The sequence below is a fragment of the Acanthopagrus latus genome, chromosome 20 (assembly GCF_904848185.1).
Source record: "Acanthopagrus latus isolate v.2019 chromosome 20, fAcaLat1.1, whole genome shotgun sequence".
Taxonomy (NCBI): Eukaryota; Metazoa; Chordata; class Actinopteri; order Spariformes; family Sparidae; genus Acanthopagrus; species Acanthopagrus latus.
This window is the reverse complement of record NC_051058.1, coordinates 4,168,667-4,187,011: the sequence shown is the minus strand read 5'-3', so window position 1 is coordinate 4,187,011 and position 18,345 is coordinate 4,168,667. Positions and strand designations below refer to the sequence as shown.

The 18,345-nt window shown below is 38.9% G+C and overlaps 1 protein-coding gene across 1 annotated transcript; it reads left to right on the top strand.

The window, feature by feature from the left end:
- The first annotated feature begins 1,712 nt into the window (after positions 1–1,712).
- On the top strand, positions 1,713–17,855 carry si:ch211-214e3.5 (zinc finger protein 518A). The gene is made up of 3 exons (XM_037081519.1): positions 1,713–2,109; positions 8,749–8,827; positions 9,626–17,855. Exon 3 carries the CDS (start codon positions 9,648–9,650, stop codon positions 13,731–13,733), a length of 4,086 nt encoding a protein of 1,361 aa, XP_036937414.1. The 5' UTR covers positions 1,713–2,109; positions 8,749–8,827; positions 9,626–9,647; the 3' UTR covers positions 13,734–17,855.
- The last annotated feature ends 490 nt before the right edge of the window (positions 17,856–18,345 follow it).

The window sequence follows — 18,345 nt, the reverse complement described above, 5'->3', positions numbered from 1 at the left end:
TAAAAGATAATAAGCAAACAGGAAGATAGGACATCAGTCACACATTCCTAATCATATTTACTTGCTTTCCTGATAATTTTATTGTTGTCATAGAACTGTTACATAATGAGCAACAAGAAACTTTACCTCTGAAGAAGACGTACATCTATGAGCTGCTGTTTTTGGGTAGTTAGCTCTCAGGTAGTAGTGTGTTCAAATAATTGTCTCTCAATGTGTACTGTTTGACACAGGTCACTGTGCACAGTCAATGTTCAGCAATAGAGAAAGGCACAAAAGAGGTAAGATCCCTAGGCTGATGGCAAGTATCAAATTGGGCCAAATTGCTCACAATGGTCAGGCCAGCAACTTGCATAGCTCACTGATATGTGTATGGTGTGTGAATGGGTAAATAAGAGGCCAAATTATAAAGCCTTTGGATTAAAGCATGTAAATGCAGCCATTAATCTTCATCAACTTGGAAAAATTGTCCCATCATGAGCCAAGTTACTTCAGCCTTTGTATACAGTGAGCATTGTTCTTATGCCAGTAACAACGGATGTCTTGTTTGCTGTGTCCTTACCGTTATACTCAGAAATTCAGACATGTAAACCTTTAGCATCATTGAAAGATTGTTAAATGCTTTGTGCACAGGTTGATATGCTTACACTGCCATCTGACCAAATCATAACAGAATGTAGCTTCTTACTTTAAAATATATATTAAAAAAAACCCCTCTACAATAAAAGAGATGCTTCCTATATGTTGGAAATTGCATTGAAAATAATCCCTTCCTTACTGTGTCACATGACTGTTGTATGGAATATATTGGCAAAATACTGTACCTATGGATAGTACAATTCAAATTTTCCTAGCGGGAAACACATCATTATCTTGCGTAAACTTGAAGATTTCTCTGAACATTGTTGGAAATATTTGGGATACTGCAAGTACGCAATTTAACAACATATATAAAAAAGGTCTGGGAGTTTTTATAATTTTGAATGCGGAATTAATACACATTATGTCCTTAAGCCAGAAGGACATTAAAGTTCTAAAAACAACAATAACAACAACAGTCTCTATAATTTCATGACTATCTGCTGATGAAGATTATTTGACGTGATCAACTGACCAGAACAGTGTTTTCTAACATTAATATTTTTTTTTGTTTAGCCAATTCTGGTCAACCGTTTGCATAGTGTGCTGTATATCTATTTAATAAATATGCATGTAAGGTTGAAGAGATTATCTCAGTCAATGTTATTGTCATCTAGTGTCTCCATTCAAATATATAGAATGGCTATATATTGATATAATGCTCAACCCAAACATAAAAATGTCACAGGCATACAGACATTTAACTGACCTCTGATTCTAATTAATATACTTGGTGTGAAACATTGGCAGTGCAAACTGTTAAATGTTACAATGTTGGAAGATGAGGTAACACTGTATCTGCTTCACATCCTCCATTACTGTTAACATGTGCTTGTCTGTCTGTGTGTGTGTGTGTGTGTGTGTGTTTGTGTAAGAGACAGACTGTCTGTAGTGTGCCAGTTTATAAAGAGAGGAAGAGACAAAGAGAGCCTAATTAACAGTTGGATATCTAGAGGCGAACAAGAAACAATTACTTTCGGGACCAACAAAGGCACATCAACCTACATGTAAAGCATTCAAGAGGAAATGGCGTATATCCGCCATTGCTGCTCATTGCTTCTTCTTCCACCTAGTAGCCTACACACACACTCACACACACTCACACACACACACAGGCAACGAATGACGTAAGCTTCATGCTGCGAAAAACCGTCAGGTTCTTAAGGACGTTTCGTAAAATAGAATATAAATCCACTTAAGTGAAATTTGCTTTAAATGTGTGGTTTTTTACGAAACATGCCCTTCACGGCACTACTTCGGTATTTGAGGGGCAATACATATTCATCCGCTTCTACATGACTGTCAAGAGCACAGCAATACCCGGATGGACTGTCATGGCCGCCGTCGCTGTGGTTCCATAGAGAGGAGAGGAGGAAAGGAAATGTTTCTGCTGTGTGTGTTTTCTACCCAAACATCCTTTTTTATGATGTCGGACGTTGACGTGACGCCGCCCGAACTTCCATCGAGTTCATAGTAAGCAATAACTGATTTTCCGTAACTTTGTATATCTTCGCGTGGGTGGGGGCTTTATTTTGGTGTAAAATAACTGGTTATTAAACTCAACAGACACTTAACATTGTCGCGAAGTGGCTCATACATTTTCCACGTATCGAGACGTACACTGCCACAGTGCGATATGATATCACAGCGTGCAGTCTTGGGTCCTTTGTTGCTGTCTGTCTACAGCCTTTAATTCTCCCACTAATGCAGCGTTCCCTCGCGTTTCCTAAACTTAAGCGACTATGGAGCAAGTCACTCGAAAAAGTAAAATGAAATGAAATTGAGATGTCGGAGTTGTGATGTTGTGGCTGAGATTCACATTTTTGCAACATGTTGTACTTGTCCCCGTGTTGTGGTACTGAGCCTGAGTGTAATTGCAGTGTGTATGAAACGATGCAACTTTTCCTCTCAGGTCCAAGCTTAATATGTATCCCATTTAGATGCCGTGGGCCTGGGCTAGCCTACCTGTCTACGTTGCAGGTGTTCACTAATGTCCTTGTCAGCTTTATTACACTATTAGTTTGTTTCATGCAGTTTTATTAGTAACAATAAAAGCCATGTAGGCTTTCTTGTATAGTTGAATTTGATTTGAGTGGTGTAATTTTCTTTGTGTTTTCAAGTGTGTTATGGATATTAATGACTGAAGTCAGCCTTGATATATGTCAAGGTGATGTTAGCAGAAATTAAGTTTTGTTAGACTGAAGCTGCTAGTGCTGCAGATAAGTCATCGAATTATGGCAGCCATTTTTTTTCCCCAACATGGCTTCCTGATCCACAGTGTTGACAGCTGACAGAGAGGTAGGTAGTTGCAGGTCTGCTCCTGATGTTACATACTTGTGATGTGATGTTAAAAAGATGAGGTATTGCAATACCTGCAATTAACCCTTTGTGGTTAAAGAGCAGACCCTGTTGCATTTTTCATGCAATTCTGCCTAGTTGCCTGCATGGTTGTCAGGTAGGCTACCTATGGAACACTGGACATGTCAGGGAAATCACCTTCAGTGTTGACTGTTGGTGATCTCAATACAGCCTCGCTTACTGTGACATTCTCTGTTCAATGGAATTTATGGTCTTTTATTTAGTAACAGTCACTCTGTGGGGTTAAAAAAACCTGAAATCAATACTACATAAATGACTACTTATATCTAATATCTGTAAATTTCCATTATATTTCCTGAATCAAAAATGAATCATTTGGTCTCTAAAATGCCAGATAATAATGATGATGATGATGATGATGATGATGATGATGATGATGATAAGAATAATTAAAGCTGCAAACAGTGATGAACAGGCCCTCGCTCCGCACACGTTGGGCTGCGGCGCCATCAAATGTCCGCTCACCTGTTACTTGCATGTCATGTTGTAGTGTATGATGGGTAGAAAACAACCATTAAATGTCATATAAATGATGCATACTGAATTTTGTTCATGTATGTGCATGTAGGAGGCGGGGTGTTATATTAGGGGGCACAGTCCACCGGCCACACCCAATGATGCTGAATTATTAATTTTTTGCCAGATGTGGCATATATATGTGGCATATATTCCGAAAACTGCAGTTAAAGTGCGGAAGAAAAGGAAAAAGAAATAGAAGAAAATTAAAGCTGCAAGCAGTGATGAACAAGCCTTGCTCCACGCACGTAGGGCTGTGGCACCGTCAGATGGCGTGCTCACCTGTTACTTAAATATCATGTTGTAGTGTATGGTGTTGAGAAAACAAGCAGTAAATGTCATCTAAATCAGGGCGACACCCTGTCCATGTGGTAGCAGTTTGGTGTTGATTGGAAATTGTATCTTGAAGTTATAAGGACTTCCTGTTTTCTGGCGAAGCATCAAAATAGACAGCACCACCACCCCCACCAGGTATAATGGAGGTGAAGCCTTTTGATAACATGTCATCTTCAAGGTCTGAGGATGATCAGGGGTCGACAATATAAATGGCCCAGTGGCCCGGATGTACTTTTAAAACTGTCAGGGCCACCAGAATGCTCCAAGCACTGGCCCGGTGGGGCCAGTGAAAAACAATGCCTTGAAAAAAAGATAACAAGTAAAAAATGTAATAAATCTTATTTCACGTTAATTCCCTGTGGTTTGAAATGATTTCTGTGAAATCGTCTTGGTAGCTAATTACCGCTAATAGTGTTACGAGATCCTGGCCCGATCAAAGACAGAGACATCTACTTTCTGTGCACAGCGAGCGCATTTTTGATCAAGTACAGCAGCCAACCCTCACACTTAAGAAGCTTCAGCATGGGAAAGCTTTGTAGAAAATAAGGACTTAAATTAGAAATTGATTAGCAATTTTTTTTTTTTGCTGATTGATTCTAAAATGCACTTATTATTTCAGTTCCACATATTCTAATGCATTAGTTCTGTCATTAAATCAATTATAATGCTAAAGGCACTGGTTTTAGTTTTCACATTTCTGTCGCAGAATAGCCTTTCTCACCTTTTAAGTGATTTTTTTTTTGTACAGGGGGGCTTCCTGTATATGCTCTGAAATTACTAATACATAAAGCAAATAACAGGCTTTAAATCTGAATGGTGCAAAGAAGCCTGAACTGATTTGGCTATCTGTGAAAAGCCAATCAATAATTTAACATTATATAATAATGTTTTTTAGTTGTTTGTGTATTTACACCACTACTGACCCAAAAACACAAGAAAAGTCAGCTCCAATTTGCTAAAAACTACATTTGAGATTCTGTTCTGTGGACAATGAAACAAAACTGGAACTTTTTGGGCATATGGATCAGCGGTATGCCTGGAGGAAGATGAATGAAGCATATGCTGAAAAGAACACCCTGCCTACACTGAAGCATGGCAGTGGCTCAGTCATGCTCTGGGGCTGCTTCACTTCCTCATGCATTGGAAACCTGCAGCGGATTGGATTCAATCAGGTATCAGGAAATACTGTGAGAAAATGTCATGCCCTCTGTGAGGAGCTTGGGTGTCATTTGACTTTCCAACAGGACAGTGATCCCAAGCATACCTCAAAGTCCACCAAGGCTTGGTTTCAGAAGAAGTCCTGGAAGCTAATAGAGTGGCCATCACAGTCGCCTGACTTGAACCCCACTGAACATCTCTGGTGGGATTTGAAAAAAGTGGTTGTACCAAGTAAACCCAAGAATATAAGTGAACTGATGGCCTTTGCCCATGATGAATGGGCTAAGATGCCTCAGGAACGCTGCCAGAAGCTGGTGTCTGGCTAAGCATCACGTTTGCAGCAGGTCATAACAGCAAAAGGGTGCTCAAGATGCTTGTCATGAATGGGTTGAATAATTTTGAGACTACAGTAGTCATCAAAAGTGCCATTTTGTGTTGAATTTGGAGAAACCACTTGTGATATTAGTTGTGTTATTTGAATTGTTCTTGTTTGATTTGTTCATTGCAAACAGCTGCTAGTTTGTAGATATTGTTAGTAAACCTAATTTACAGTGGGGGTTGAATAATTTTGTTTGCAACTGTGTGTATCTTTGTTTATGCAATACACACACATGCGCACACAGAATGAAGGCAGACAAAAATACAACAAAGGTGGTTTCCATAATGGTTTAAATAATCGCGTAGGCATGAGAATAAAATACAATACATAACCCCAAATTTTTCTGACCAGTAAAAGAGGCCACAGAGATATTCAATTTTCAGTGACATGAAAAAGATGAAAGCAATTGATTTCACACACTGGAGGTGCTGTATTCAGCAGATGTGTTATTTCTGATTGGAACTGACGTACTTTTAATCAGCAGCTTGCAATATTATTGGGAGATTATTCCCCTTTATATGTTTTAAGATTATTTTAGCCTCCATCGCCATTCCACCAGCAGATTGTACTCAAGGTGTTCCGTTTTTACCTTTATATTGTAAAATGAATTTAAAGGTTCCTTGTGAACTAACAGACACTATGTTTATTCTTTTATATCCTTACCCGTGTGTGTGTGTGTGTGTGTGTGTGTGTGTGTGTGTGTGTGTGTGTGTGTGTGTGTGTGTGTGTGTAAAAGGTGCAGATCAGGGTAGTGTCGATCTGATGGTGTTCAATCCGACAGTTAAACAGATCTTTCAGTCATCAAAAAAAGAGAACTGTCCCACACTTCAACCCACAAAGTAACGTTACAGGACCAAACAACAGTAATGTGGTGACTGGTAATGTCTTTGGCAACTTGTGTGAGGAAAAAAAAAACTTCAGTTATGTGGAAAAGTGTCTGTCATCCTGTCTGTCCTACCGGCTCTTTGTCACCCCGTCAGCAGAGCCCAACAGCTTCCTCAGTTGATTGGCTTTCCCCCACAAAAAAGCATCCCTCGCTGCGAGTGAGAGAGCCAGACAGGGTCTGCTATTTACTGATGGTGATTATATAATTATGTAATTTATGGCAAAAATCTTAACTGTGTCACTTTCCACAGTGCATGGTGGGTCATGATCTCTATCACAACAGATTGGAACTGCATCTGCAACTTGCAGTCGGCAGATACATGATTGGATTAACAGGTGGACCCCAGAGGAAACGGGTTAAAAAAAAAAAAAAACACGGATGTCAGCGTCATGATGTGTACCGTTCCGCAGCACATGAAGCGTACAAATTTACACACAGGTGAGGCTTTACGCAGAGATTCGGTCAGTTTTAGCTGTGGTGATAATGTGGATTCTCTGTGTGAAATGGGCCTGTGTTGTCTGATCTGTTATTTTGTAGTTTCTTACTGAATGTCTGGGGTTTGAAGTTAAGTTTCACTTAGACAAATATAAGAGGGAACTCCCAAAAAAGACAGCTGCATAATGCTGCTATGGTCAATGATTCCACAAGATGTTTTATATTGTGATTGTTAGAGCTGCTTTAATAGCCACGATCCCTTCTTTGCTGTAAAGTGTATGTCGAAGTTTGATTTTAGAGTCAAAAGGACATTTTGTTTGCACATGTTTTCTGTAGTAAAATCTGAAGTCTGCTACTGGAGATATATAAATGTGAAATGGGTCACAAAAAAGTATTTGATGTCCATCTAGTATAATGTATGTGAACAATATGTAACTCATCAGCACCTTTTGAACTGCAGTTCATGTGAGATTATGCTCAGCAGAGCCAGTGTTGTCTGGCTTCTGTAAATAGGGAAGTTTATTGTTTTCCTGAAATTGAATGATAATATGAGACCAATAATAGTTGCGTGTCAGTATAGGGATGGTAAGATTCACCGATTCGTATTGGTACATCCGTATGAACATTTACGATGTGGTTACATCGATGACAAGTGTGCATCGGTTAAAAAAATCCGGATGAACTTGAGATGTATCGTGTATAAAATCTCTGCATTGATAAAAACCGACTCGTATTTATACTTATAATGAACTAATTTAGAAGTAGGACCAAGTGCTTGTTCCCACTCTTATCACCACGGCCGCCATCGGCCAATTCAGCCAGAGTCTCGTCTCACATGAGTTGGAGGCAGGGGGAGCAGAGCACCAAACGGCAGGCTTGAAATCAGAGCCGGTCAGAGAGAAAGTAAGCATGGATGAAGAAGAGATAGACTCGCCGGTCACTTACAAGTCTGGTGTTTGGGGACACTTCGGCTTTTATAAAAGAGATGGTCAGCTGGAGAAATGCGATTTGTAAAATGCGCTGTCCCGCGATTAAACACACAGGGAGCACAACCAATCTAAGCTCTCATCCGAAGCCTCAACATGGCGTTAATGTGACAGAGAGGTCTCCTTCAGCTCCAGTGATTAGCACCAGCGGAGGTGCTGCTGCTAACACATTGTTAGTGTTTGTGTCGCTGTGTGGTGTGCATGTGAGTTTTCCTCGTGCTGAAAACGTGACTTGTGGCATACATCATATCACTCCCCAAGAGGCAAGAAGAAAGCCAAAATATATATTTTTACTAAGGAAAACGACAAAAATAATAGTAGCGCACAGTGACTTGAATTAGTACTTTAATCTGATTACTGGTTTGGAAATATTAACGGTTAGATTACTCGTAGTGGTCAGATTAGAGTAATGTTACCGGCATCACTGATTGTGCAGCTTAAGTGCAACATGGAGCTTAAAGATGTAAAGAAGAAAATAAAAACACGAGAATTAACTTTGAGCTAGTTTGGAGGAAAGTCGGAGCTATGGACCCATTTCAAACAAGTCGTGGGCAGCGACAACATGTGTGTCAGTCTGTACAAGTTTTGCATTCATTCAGCAGCACCACTTCTTAGAGTTTTGTTAAGAGAGTTTAAGAGAGTTTAGTTTTAGTTAAGTGTGAAGCACACTGTAGAAATGAACATGAACTATCCCCACCGCTTTGTATTCCATTGTACAATATTCTTCTGCATCGCTTTGCACTGTATTGCATTGTGTTAAACCAAATTGTACTGTATCGCAGTAGGTGGGAGAATTGTATCGTTTCTTATCTGTGTTGTCATATGAATCTTTAATGTATCGTATCGTTGGCAGTGTATTGAGATGCGTATCGTATCGCCTCAGTGTTGAAGATGCACATCCCTATGTCAGTATTGATACATATTGTCCAAAACTGCATTTTTCCAAACACAATTTTCCTTATTTAAATCACACACACGGTTAATGTTATTTAAACAAAGTTAAATTGTGATGTGAATTTTATGCCTCTGTCTTGCAGGCACCGTGACCACACTACAAACCATTTGTCCTCAGACACGACATGCACCTACATCTGAGTTTATCCTAAAGGAGCACAGGTAATGACGTATTGTTAATTTCACCACAAATTCTTAACAGGTGGTTGGTGGGTTGAAATTGCACATTTGGTAATACTGTTTTTTTGTTTTAATTATCTCATTAAATTCTCTGGAGCTTCCTACTCAACTAATTACAGCCGAAGTTACCCATTTGTTCAATCCAGCCATAATTAAGGTCCCTGCTCAACAGATACTGCCATGTGTTGGTGTAACATTAACAATTTACTAAGTGGATATTGTACTAGAGCCCTGGCATCGTAAACAAGATTTCATGACGAGCTGGCCCCCCAATATGTGTCCTGTCCTGATGTTTTAATGTATTTCCATTTAAATAAGCAAAGGGCTCAACTTGAAGTTTGCTGCTTGGCCAGTGGAAGTTTCTAGTGTCCATGCTCTACAGGCTGCACAATTCAGAAACTATGCAGAAGATCAAGATTATTTTCATACTGAGGAAGTTGAACTGTATGTCTTTGTGTGTCACTGAGCAGCTTTCACAGGAAGGGACAAGGCTTCACCCCTGTCACTTTATCCAGTTTTCCCTTATTAAATCCATTGTCAAATATGAATCAAAATTCTGTAAACTGCGTAGCCTATTTCTTGCCTAAAATGTTTTCAGAAACACATTTTACTCTACAGATTACACCAGATAGGATGTGTGACTTCACTATGTCTTTACAAAGCAAATAGTGTTTGCTATGATAAAAACCTAATATCTTTTACTATTCTTAAATGCATTTAGAATAGTAGGATCATTTTACCTGTTTTGCTGATTAACATATCGGATGTCTTATCTTACAGATATATCTGCAGATTTACAACTATGGAAGAAGACCTCACATTACCTCATGATTCTGTCAAAAACTGCAACATATCAGTAAAAGGGGATGAAAAAGAAAAGGTAAAAGACTTTGTATATAAGCATTTAAGAGAAGTGACAGATGGCTCACTCTTCAATAACGAAGAATCTTCCATTAAGGAACATGGGAGTTCAGCCAAGAAAGATAAACTCTCTTTCAATAAAGCCCATTGTAAAATTCAGCAAGGGGCTGTTTTCTCTGGAAAGATTCTGAGCTTTGGATGCTCAGTGTGTAAAGACAATTCCACATATAGCCCCAATGACCTCCTCAAACATTTTCGAGCAGCCCATAAAGGAACCCTTCCTACATACCCTTGTGACCTGTGTGGTTTTGTCACAAATGAGTTTCCTGCTCTTCAACGCCATCGGATTGAGCACAGGAATACTTTAGTTACATGTGAGCTCTGCAATGATGACGTTCAGTACTCCCTGCTTTTGCTGACCAGACACTACATCATGTGTCACAGTCTAAATGGACAGTTTAATTGTGACTGGTGTGAATTTACAACTGTGGATGCAGGTACATTTGTACAGCACATCCATCATCATAATGAGAGTCACTGGAAATGTTCAAAATGCAAACATATCAGCTTGAACGAAGAGGATAACCAGAAGCATATGAAAGCTCATTTGGGTACATTTCCCTTTACATGTCAGATATGTGGATATGGTGCAGCAAGAAATGAGTACCTTAAAAAACACATGGCAGCTGTTCACAAAGAGGAGGCTGAGAGAAGGAATGTACGGAAGGCCATGGAAGACAGCGGCACTTCATCAAATTCATCTGCATCTGCAACATTAAAACTTTTGCTAAAAAAGAGTTCTGAAGCACAGGAAGCTCAGAGGATAACAAAACTGAACTGTCTTTCTGGGAGTTTACCAAACCAAAATGGCAGGCTAATCAAACCAGAGATATCCTTTGAGGAGGCCCATCATGTTGTGGATGGGACTGCAGCAAAAAAAGACAAAAATTGGAGCAAAGGCTCTCACAACACAGAGCAGCTGATGCCAGTAATGTTACAGGAATGTGACAGCTCTCCAAGTTCTGATGGTGCAAGTCAGACCAATCCTAATGGACTGACTGTTCTGATGGTTAAGAACAAAATCTCTCTACCCCCCAACTGTACTACCAAAGTGATGGGATTCAAAATGGTTGATGGCAAAAAACATTTAGTTCTCAAAGTGATACCAACAACAAAGCAAGACTCACCTGCTCAGAACCATTACTCTGTTGAAGATCTGGGCTCCTCAGCTCTTTCACCAAGAAGCGAATCGTGCATACAGGTGGATGAAGATGATATTATGGCAGTAAAAGTGAAGACTGAGGAGGAAGAAACTTCTGTCTGTAACCTTGATTCTAGCCCACATAGCAATGATGTTGGGGGAGAAACTAATCCATTAGTTAACAGGGCTTCAACTTGTACAGATACGTTATGTCCCATGGCAAATGAGTTTGATAATTTGGGCGACCAAATTCACCCAAGTCAAATGACCTGCTCAGAGAGAGGCAAGTTTGATAGTAACTCAGTCACTGCAACATTTAATTCTGATGCAACAAGCCTAAGTGATCCTAAAATCATAAAAACTTCAACAGTGTGTGCTGGTAAGGTGACTGGTTTATCTTCACCTCCAAAAGTAGCTCAGGAAACATTGCTTTCCATACAAATCTCAAAAAAGACTGTTGAAAATTGTGGGGCTGCAGATGAGTTATCCATGTTTGATGGAGCAACAGAAAAACTCACTGATGAACACAAAGTGAACTGCTCTTCTAAAACCCTAGGCAATGATGACCAGTCTTCTCAGAGTACACTAGAAAAGGACAGCCCCGATGGGGTTAGAACTGAGCATAACCATGAAAATGGCCACCAAAAGCCTTTGACAAATCCAGTACCACCATTAGAATCATCCCCACCCACTTCTGGCTCAAAAATCTGCACTCAAAGTTCACCAAACCAAGAAGTATTTACTTTTCACAATTATTCCAAGGAAACATTCAGCACTTCACCTAACACGACACATAACTTTGACCATATGTATGAACATTCACCATACAAAGGAAGTATTGGCGAATCGTCACAGTTTAGCTTGACATTAGCAGAGTCTCCAGAACCATTCACAGAAAGTAACAATGGAGATGTGTTTACTCAAGAAAAGAATCGAGAGGGCCTAATGAAAATGCCAGCTATGTCAGATCATATTGAGGTTAATGAGTGCATAACTGATGATCTTCCCACTGAGGATGACAATCCTGAGTCAGTGCTCAAAGACTTTAATATTATCAAAATTGAGGAAGAGAATATTCCAATATCCAAAAAGCAGTCAGAAGCAAAGAGTAGTTCAACTTCTTTGGGGAGTTTTGTCGAGGAACATTCAGATGCAATCATTACCCAACAACTGAACAAGGAAAGGGTTGGTTCTTCAAGCGCAAACAATGATTCTTTAAAACAAACAAAAACCACTCTGCGAATTCTTCAATTGCCAGAGGGTAAGCAGCCTGTGCTCCTCCGGACCACTGAGAATCGATTTGCCATGCCAGTGCAGGTCAAGGCCACTCCAGGTTTCAAACTGATAACCAACACTTCAAGTCCTCAGATCAATGTTTCTTACATGAAGCCAGGGTTAGAAAGATCAAGTAACCCTAGTAGTGTACCCTGTACTCCAAAAAGCAGGACAGGTGGCTCAACACCAAAGACAGGAGCTGCTGAAAAAGCGACAACACTCCTCTCTGCTGTTCAACCCGGTGTTGGCACCAGCTCAAATCACTACCTTATCAACCGCCCAGGTTTTAAGGGTCCTGTGCTCTTTTCAAGCACACCACATAATACGCCTACGGACAAAACAGCAAAGACCCAGCCAACGTGTTACTTAGTACAGAGGTCTGTTCCTTTTGTACAGACCCCCAGTACGCCTGGTCTCAGACTGGCAAGTACACAACTACCACTGAACTCACGTCCAGTTCTGGCCATGCCTATGAGCTCTGCAGACAAACCCAGCGCTCTGCAGACTGGTAGGCAGGCATTTTTGCTGCGATACATTTCTCCACCCAAATCAGGCCTACTATTGAACAACCAAGATGCAAAGGCTGGTACTCAGTGCAGCCAAACCAATGACACTACTGGAAACAAGGTCATATTTAAAATTGTCACTCCTTCCGGTAGCCTTCTTTCAAGTGGAGCTCCCACCTCCAGCAGTCAACCTTTGTTTTTGGCCACTAGACCTCAGACCCAGTGTTTTCTGGTGTCATCAAACAAAACTAATGCAAATACCTCCAATGGAGTAAAGAAATTGATCACTATACAAAATTCCACACAAAAAGATGTCAAGGAGTCTTGTTTGTCACCCTCTCAGATGAATGTAAAGGTACCACCATGTGAAGCTGAGAAACCTAGGCTAGGATTGGCCCCAAGGCCAATTCGGCCTCCAAGCCAAAGGAAAAGGCGCAGGAAACCATTGTTTGATGAGCTTCCAACGACAGTAAATAAAGCTCGAAGACTCACAAATAAAGTACTGACTGAGAAAGCGACTGCTGTGTTATGGAAGCCTGTAGCCAAAGAAGTTGAAAGGACATTAAGACTTGCCCCATTCAGTTCTCTACAGCAGGTCAAATGCCCTCGTAGATATCAACCTGTTGTGGTGCTCAATCATCCAGATGCTGACATTCCTGAGGTTGTCAATATCATGAAAGTAGTTAACAGGTACAATGGTGCTGTTACCAAGGTCTCTCTGTCTGAGAAAACAGTCCAAGCACTCTCTGAACTTGGTGCTCCAGGGAAGAATTACTTGACCAAAGGTGCATTGTCTCATGGCGATGATCCAAGGCCTCGGCCAGTTCGGAGTTCTGTCCGAGAGCGATTCCTTCTGAAACTGAAGTTGAGAAAAAAAAGCAAAAAAAAGTACGAAGTAGTGGAAACTACATCAGATTGTAGACAAGAACCTGTCGTGTTTGACTGCTGGTTTTGTGGTCGGCTCTTCAGGAACCAAGAAGATTGGATCGGTCACGGCCAGAGGCACCTCATGGAGGCAACTAGAGATTGGAATAAACTGTTCTAGAGTTTTCCATCATCTATAAATGCGTTGATTTCTGTCCTTTTTGAGGTGGAACAAATGGTTGAAGTTGTATATTTTTCAATGATGTTCGCTATACATTTGTTCAAGTTCTGTTCCTGTAAATACATATTCTAAAGTGAATCATAGTTTATCTTTTCAAAGGTGCATACATTATGTACTGATTTATATAATGCACACACAGGTCACATTGAACTGTGAAAATGGTACACTGAAATTAGGAGTTGTTTTGAGGAGTAGCTTACAGAAAGGGGACAAAATCAGCTACAGTTGTATGCAGAGTTGGTTTAAATTACTCAGGTGATTTCATATAAATCTGGTTTGTCATTTTTTGTTAATAAATTTCAAAACAGCATAGGCCTAGTTTAAGGGACTTTTGTATATTCTTTTATTATCCTGGACATGAGGACAGGTAACTATTTATATAGCCTAACTAAAAACTTGTAAACAAATTTGAATTGTTTTGCGCTTGCGTGATGAAAACATGTTCTGGTCCAAATTATTCCTTTTTGTATGATGTTTTAATTGAATGGGAAACCATTTTACACTATTCTATTGTCCAGATTAGTTTACAGTTTCCTTGTCAGGATTTTGTCAACCTGTAGCATGGATTTGTCATAACTAGAGGGGAGATTTTTCACGGCAATCTCTTTAGTCTGCCAAGACAGTTTTATAAAAATACTTTTGCAGAAATCATGTATCAGTTAAACAGGGATGCTGTCGTGACTGTTTGTCATAACTTGAGAAATAAAGATCATCCCATTTTACACCCTATGCAGTTTCAGTCCAAAATCTTATTTTATTATTGCTTCTGTTCATGTTGTGAATCATCATTTGAATCAAAATGTACTGATATATCTGAAAGATCCCACGAATTTGCATTCATATTGTAATAATTGTTGGGTTACAATGTTTGTTCATCCAAAAAAAAAAAGAAATGATGGTGCAAAGAAATAATTAGTATGAAAATCACAATTTTGTTACAAGGCTCAACAAGATTTACTAGTCACTTTCAAACCTTTTTTAATGCTGAAGTAGGGAAATGGCTACATTCTTTAAAATGCTGATCATTTCAGTTGTGAAGGTTATGACTAATTACACCCTGTAAGTCATTAAAAAGTCATATCAACAATAGCAGAACTACAGCTGGAGCCAACAATTATTTGCACAAATTAACTTCTCGATTACTGCAAAATAATTAATGATTGTGAGATTATAATTAAAAATGGCTGTCACTCCAATACTCTGACAGGTTTATTATTATTATTATTATTATTATTATTATTATTATTATTATTATTACATAGTTCAAATAAAAGCAGCAAATAATCACAATTCAGAAGCTGTAATGAGTAACAGTTTGACATTTTTACTTGTGAAATTCAAATTAATTCTTTCGAATATCTACTAATAAATTATTCAACTAATCCTTTCAGCACTAGGTTAAACATATTACTAACATTTCAGGTAGAAGCAAGTATTAAAATTAAGACCGTGTAGCAAACAAGAAATTTCCAATTTTCTTTGACATGCGACCACCAGGGAAACACTGATACAGATTTTTTACATAAAATGATTACCCCCTTTAAGCCATTGGTTGACTTTTGATTTGACACATTTTTGCAAAAAGTGTAATTTTTTTTTATTGACAGCAGTTTAACAGCAAGGTGGAATCAATTTATAAAAATTGATGAATGAAATTAGTATTTCTATTTGGGATGATCATTGGTGTGATGGGTATCGCATGACAGTGCTGTGGAAATGTACATGGTGGTTGACTGGTCCAGATCTAGATAGCTTGCTTATCCAGCAAGTCAGGCAATAATGTCAAGCCCTGTATTACTACATTATGCAAACAGATTATCACTCCCAACTCATCAAATACAGCAGCTTAATGACTTTCAGTGTCAAGCTATGCCACTTTATCTACCCCTTTTGTATCAGTCTTGCATGTGAAGGGCTCTTCATCAGGTTAGCAACAGTGGGCACTATGAAAAATCTAGGTAGACTTTGAAAATGTGGGCTCAACGGTCAAGTTAGCAATAAAATGTAAACCACAACATCCAGTCAGTCTTAAAAGGCTTGCTGCCAGTTGTAATATTATGACTACTGGATTGACAGCATTAATGACGTACAGTTGAAGTTTAGATAAATAAAGGCGCAGAAAAATACTTTGTTAGTTTTAGAAAAAGATCATGCTTTGAAATAAATACGTTCAGTCTTGTAACTTACTTCACCTTACTTATGCAAGTGCGGCATTTCAGTGTATGACCCATTCAATCACAGTCTGACTTTTTATTGTACCTCTTTATAGTTCTGTGCTAGAAGTGATGCTATATAAGTGCCCACAGCATCAAACTTACAAGCCTTGGGCCACTGACCAGGTTGGTGTGTTTGACGTGTTCCAACAGAATGGGCTGTCCATGCTGTGCAAAATTTAGACAAATACATTTAGACAATTGGACCACTTCCACAGCACTTTGAAATTGAAACAGTGTTTTTACCACTGTTACTGCTGTTAATATGGATTAAAATAAGGACAAAGTAGTTATGATGGCAAGGGGGTTGGCTGGATCACAGATCCCAAATGTTTTAGTGGAAGTAAGAGATGCGACAGTGGGAAATCTTTAAACCATATAGGAATAGATTAAGGTAGATAGAAAAATGCACATGATTGTATTTTCTACATCATTTACTACAGAACAAAGTGAACCCAGAGACCAAATAAAAACACGGAAAGGCATTTTCATACCTTTTTATTAACATGTTGTTGAAATCAAATTTCTCTTTACTTTGAAGTGCTTTCAGAGGTGATTTAATAGTTACTGTGGTGTTTTGTTTTTCATGCCCTGTATACTTTTAAAATGTTGTAGGAGCCCTGAACCCTCAACATAACCAATGTGCTTGGATCCTGTATTAACTTTCACCTTTATATCGCATCAATGTGGTACTAATGTTGTAAATCTGCTCACTGTCACTGAGTCCAATATGTTGTACATAGATTTGTTTTAGTGTTCCATTTGACATACTCTTTTATTGGAATGAATGTTTTAAACCCTTCAATATGCAAAGGTAACTGAACAATGCAAACCATACCAATGTTTTTAAATGTTTGCTAATTTTATTCAAAAGCACAGTCCGATTTTCCCCAGCATTTGCTCAATGTTCATTTTAGTCAACTGCTCTGATCAATAACAGAGCATTTTTTTTTTCCACATTTAGGTTAATTACCTGAAATAATTTCCTGTAAGATGTAGCATGACTAGTTGCAACAGTCCACGGTTATATGTGACTTCACAATGCATCCAAACACATTTACTTTGTTCATGGGCTGTTTTCACAAGCTGTTCTTGAATGGCTTGAATTGTTCAATATTTAGGGAAATAGGCTAACACTGACTTCAAGATTGATATGATTTTCATGTCTGCAAGTTGGATACAGAGCTGGAGTTGGGCATGTTTAGCTAATTTTAGCATAATGACTGGAAGTAGAGGGAAACAGCTGGCCTAGCTCTTTCCGGTACTCAAAATGCACCAACCACTACCTCTAAATCTAACTTTTTTACATGCTGTATCTGATTTGTTTAATCTGTACACAGACAGGGATGTAATTGACATTTGGAACTATTTCTTGAACAGTTTTTCCCTCTGCACAGTTCTGTGCAGTGTCCCTGGCTATAGAGGGGATTGTCAGGTAAACTGAGGAAGCACAGGTTTTGGTATAGCTCTCTGTACTGGCAAATGTATACCAAACCATTCGATCGAACATAAAGACAAAACACATGGGGCCTCAATTATAAAACAAACTTGATCAGTTTTGATGCTCAGTGTGAAAAATCACAAGGCAGATGCCTTCAGTTTTAGTTGATTTAAGATTAATAGATCACAGGAGCGCAAGTTACAAATGGGATTCTTAGAACCTGCCTAAGAAAAGTTCTTGTGCTGAGCATCTTTTATGAATCAAACAAAAGCCTGAAATTGTCTATGATCAAGTATAAATCTACTCATTTATACATTTTTATAAATGAGGCCCCTGGAAGCTGCAGGACAGACACTGATAAAAATGTTTTTGCACACAACTCCCCCTAAAACCACGTATTCTCATTTTTACACTTCTATTGGTTACATTAAAAAAAGAATGGAGACACAACATTTGCTTTTAAATGTATTTGGAAGGAGACAAAGTTCCCCCCTGCTTCCACTCTGCATACTAATGTAGGCCAACCACAACTGGAGCGCAGCTCTTAACATGACTTGCAGTTTATTCTGAAAAAAAAAATGGGTTAAGTTGTTGGTCTGTATTAATAAGTACAGAGCTGGAGTACATAATTAGCCTAGCTCAGCATGAATAAAAGTTATAGTTGGAGCTACCTACAAACATGAGATTGATATCCATCTTTTAATGTCCTTGGTCATAGCACCCTTTTTCCAAGTGAACCATCTTGATCCATCCATCCCAACCAAATGAACATCTATTTAGGATCTACCATTCTTTCCAATTCATGGTTACTGCGCAAAAAATCTTCTTGCTGTAGTTTCTGTTTTATGGGGGGAAAAATAATGAATTAACATTTATTCTGCAAAGTGAACAAACTTTG